This window comes from Sipha flava, unplaced genomic scaffold (assembly GCF_003268045.1).
Source record: "Sipha flava isolate LNK unplaced genomic scaffold, YSA_version1 38_pilon_pilon, whole genome shotgun sequence".
Taxonomy (NCBI): domain Eukaryota; kingdom Metazoa; phylum Arthropoda; class Insecta; order Hemiptera; family Aphididae; genus Sipha; species Sipha flava.
In genome coordinates, this window is record NW_020273099.1 from 2,206,259 (window position 1) to 2,210,937 (window position 4,679).

Consider the following 4,679-nt stretch of genomic DNA (forward strand, 5'->3'; position numbering starts at 1 on the left):
TTTTTATATTGATAAACCGGTACCCTGTACAGTGGATATAATTATAATAATAGCGTGCAGTCCCGGTCAATTACGCAAAAACGGATATGGAGATGGCAAAACGACGAGTCGACCGGAATACCTCATAATACGCTCGGAGGTGTCTTAATTGTGAACGCTCGGGGACGTATGGACTTCGTCTTCTAATGAATACCGTCCGTGGTGTTTATAGAAACTTTTGTAGCTAACTGATTTCTTACCTTACAATATTTTATTACATTTTTTTTTTATTTATTTATTTATTTATTTTTTTTTTTTTGGTTTATTAGGCCTTTAAGACCATCCCGTCTCACAACCAAGCTTCCATCCTTTCCAGTCCAGAACTAGATTTTTCCATCTGGAAGTCTTACTTATATATTTTTTTAAAATGATTATTATAAAGCAACATTATAAAGCAACATTTTTAGTAGTATATCATTATCATAAAATAACTAGTGTAAAAATAAATCGACACTTATAAAATTATACAGAAAATATAAAATCAAACAATTTGAAATAAGCATGTTAATTTAAAAATATTATAAAGTATAAATTTTAAAATAATAAAATGCATTGATTATCGTTATAATAAATATAACACCTAATTGATAGTTTTTAGTATTAGTATAACTAATGTTAAATTATATACTTCGGTAGTACCTCCACTGAGAGGACTCTACTCTCTATACTAATAATTTTTATAATTATTTTTATTTTAATTTATATTTACCTACTGATTTTCTTTGATAAATTTAAATATATATATAAATATACATAAATTTAATTAATTCAATTTGATTAATCAACATTTAAATATCAAATAATAAATGAAAAATAACAATATTTATTCTAGTATAATACATGTAGTTATAATTATATTTTTAAGTTTTAATTCATTTCATTTCTTCTTATTCACACTGTATTTTATTTAAAATTTAATTTTAAGAACACATTACTTTAAATTCTTTGTAAATATTTTCTTAACATAAGAACACTGAAACATGAATAAACCTTTTAAGACCACTACAAAAATGTTTAAACTTAAATGTTTAGTTTATTATAGATAAATTTGTAGCCAATTTTTTTTTTTTTTTTTTTAAATTATTTCAATTCATAAGTTTTAATTTACGAAAAAAAAAATTATTATTATTATTTTTAAAATATATTTTTCTGAAATTGCACTATTATTTAATTTAAATAAAACACCACTGATACAAATATAAAAATTAGTTATAATTATTTTTATTATAAAAATAAAAGTTTCGTAAAAAAATATACTTATAAGTATTAAAAGTAACATACATTTCACCATTATGAAATGTTGGTTTATAAATGCTAAGACGTATACGTTTAAATTTTACATGCTTTTAAATGATTTAAATAAGATAAGATAAAAATGTAAGAAGTACAATTAATATAATAATAGACCTTATTCATACTTGTATAATTAAAAGTAATTCCAAAATCATAAATTTTGTTTAAAACTATTATTATTTACTTATGTAAATTTTACTCGTATAACGTTTAAATTGAAAAAATCTTTGAAAATTAATCAAATAAAATTTATCAATCATAAACACGTTCATTCTTTTTGATCAAGATATACAGAGGTAAATATTCTCTCAATTTCTGTTAATTTTGTATACTAGTGAAAAAATATTTCTGGATAACTTTTTGGGCTTAAATTTTCAGACAAATGATTGAAAATCAATTAATTTCAATGCCTTATAATGTTCTAAATTAACAAAATACAGCATTATATTACTAGTAATATTAACAACATCAAACTTGTTTGAATTTCATCAATAGTATTTTGAAAATTATCAATAGTATGTGAAAATAGAATGTTAATATTTCTTTTTAAAAAATCGAAAATACTTTTAGCTCAACAATAAATTTATGAATTCAAATAAATTTAAAATTGGGTTGCAAACGGATTGTGAACTTGAGTTTTGCTATAACCATTATGATATGTATTAATAATCAGAAATACGAAAACGAGATACACACGTAACTAGGCGTGAAAAAATGCAATATATATATAATTAAATAAATAATTTATATATAAAAATAAATAAATAATACTTCACCAGAAGTATTATTATATTTGTTAAATGCTAATAATAATAATAATAATAAATAGTAATAATACTTCAGGCTAAACTTTTATTTATTACATTATATTATTACATATATAAACAAATTGTTTATTTATTTATATATTAATTTACAAGTATTAACAATTTCATAGTTTTTAATTTTAATTACATATTTATTATTTTATAAAAACATTTTTGTATTGCGTCTACGATGGATACTTAAGATACTCAGCACGCCTTTTACGCATACTTATACCGTTAACAAATAATAAATATACTTTTATTCTGAAGTTCTTATTTTTTATGTTTCTAAATATCACATAATTTTAAAATAATGATATTAAGATTAAATCATAATCAACATTTTAAATTTGTAACATTAAGGGCATTAATTTAATATTTTATCAAAATGTCTTCTATTTTACCTTAAAATATATATTTGTTGATTAATCCTTCAAAAAACAAATTTTGTTTTTGTAAGTTTTTTATTCATACAATAGTTTTTTTTCGAGCTTCACATTATTATGAATACAAAACAATTGATTAAAAATAAAACTTATCCTGCAAAACAATTATTAATAAAAATATTATTTTTTCATTCAATGATATTAAAAATTAAACATTTTGATTAGCATTATTTTTTATTGTATTTATAATTCATAGATTCTCACTTAGTAATTTTTTATTAAACACATATTTATACATTCCAATTATATTATGCAATATTATAGTATAATTTATACATTCTATAAAACTATTATGTTTTAAAACATCGCCAACAACTATATTAAATGTTGTATTACCATACCATATTTCCTTAATTTACGAGATTAATATAATAGTTCATTTTTAAATATAAATATTGATTAAATAATTATTTTCATTATTTATGTTTTTAACTTATATTTCAATTATTAATTGTACGAAATGTATCAAAAATTTCATTATTCATAACTTTATTATAAAATTAATATTTTTTTTCAATAAGATATTTGGTCACTTATATTTTTTACAGACAATATAAAGAAAATACATTTATTAACAGATTAAATTTATTCATCATCAAATAAAAATAATCAGACTATTATTCAAGAAATAATTATAATTGTAATTTGATGTACTATTACTCATGTTTAATATTTTCTAAAGTTCACTTTGATAAAGGACATTCAATGAATTTGACACTTATCCGTGTTCTTAAATTTCAGTTATTATATGTTGTTTTTTCTGTAAAGTATTTCTTTTTAAAGTATTTACTTTATTAAGTATTTCATTTTACCATCACAACTTTTTAAAGCGTATTTTAAATGTTAAAATTTATCAAAATCTCTTTTTTATTTATTTTTTCATATTAATTTGATTTTAATTTATTCAATCTAATTATATCTTACAAACAAAATATTGAATTTTTTTATTCAAAATACTGAGACATTTCTAATTTATAATGATAATCAAAAGTAAGAAAGTAAGAACTACATACATATGTATTACTTTTTAAATATAAAATAACGATGTCTTTAACGTTTATCAAGACTTTATTTAAGTTTATCAAAAATCATAGAAAATGTATTACTTAATTATTAACAAGATATTTAAAAACTAGGATTAAATTATTTGTATTTTATAGTTTATATACAGTTTATATTAAGCAAATAATTTATTTAAACATTTTCTTAGTTAACATATAGTTTTTTAAATATTTCAAATTTGTAATTAATATAAATTTATCAATAAAAACATAAAAAATATTTTAAATAATCAGTTTTTATCAAATTTTAAATTTGTCGATAAATTCTCCGAAATTCCATAAAAATTATTTTAATAGAATAAGGTAATTTTTAATTTATCATAAAGTTTAAATGCATTAATGAATGAAGTGATACAAATTTTAACTACGAAATGAAATTTTTCATATTACTATATACAATCTAAACGTGCATAAGTTTATAATTAACTCGTTTTCAATTTTTAGAAAAAGTTTGAAATCAAAAATTTCTAAAAAAGCTAAAATATCTAAAATCTATTTTATAAATCGAAGACTTTTTATATTTATATTTTTATTTATGTATTCAAGATAGTTTTTACAAATATATTAAAAAATTAATAATTCTAACTATTATTACCTCTTTTTAGCTAATTTCTTAATATTACTTATATATTTTGATTCGCTGAGGCATAAACATATTCAATTATTAAATTTATGTTCTTAGTGTAATTAAAAACTAACATTGAATTAATTATTGAAGGTTTTAATTTCAAAAATAAATTATATTAAATATTTAAAAGTTATAAAGATGATTAGAATTTAATTTGAACTCTTTTATCCATTATAAATTAATTATTCAGATGTATAAACTATTTTTTATAAAATTTGAAAATTTGTTAAAAAAATTTGAAATTACCTAATTACAAAGTTAAAACTAATATATTACTTAAAATGACTAACTAGTTAGTACACTCTTGTTAAATTATAAATAATTATTACAGCAATAAATATATATTTTAACAGCAGTAGTGCTCCATTTTTAAATTATTTTTTGATCGTGCCTCTCAAAAAATGAA

The 4,679-nt window shown here is 18.9% G+C and overlaps 1 protein-coding gene across 1 annotated transcript in view; it reads right to left on the bottom strand.

Annotated features, from left to right (window-relative positions):
• Nucleotides 1–1,706: 1,706 nt before the first annotated feature.
• Nucleotides 1,707–4,679, bottom strand: part of LOC112688375 (C2 domain-containing protein 5) — a 15,532-nt gene continuing 12,559 nt past the window's right edge. The window contains exon 17 of the mRNA XM_025561539.1: nucleotides 1,707–1,753. Within this exon, the coding sequence (XP_025417324.1) occupies nucleotides 1,707–1,753 (47 nt within the window). The remainder of the gene's footprint in view (nucleotides 1,754–4,679) is intronic.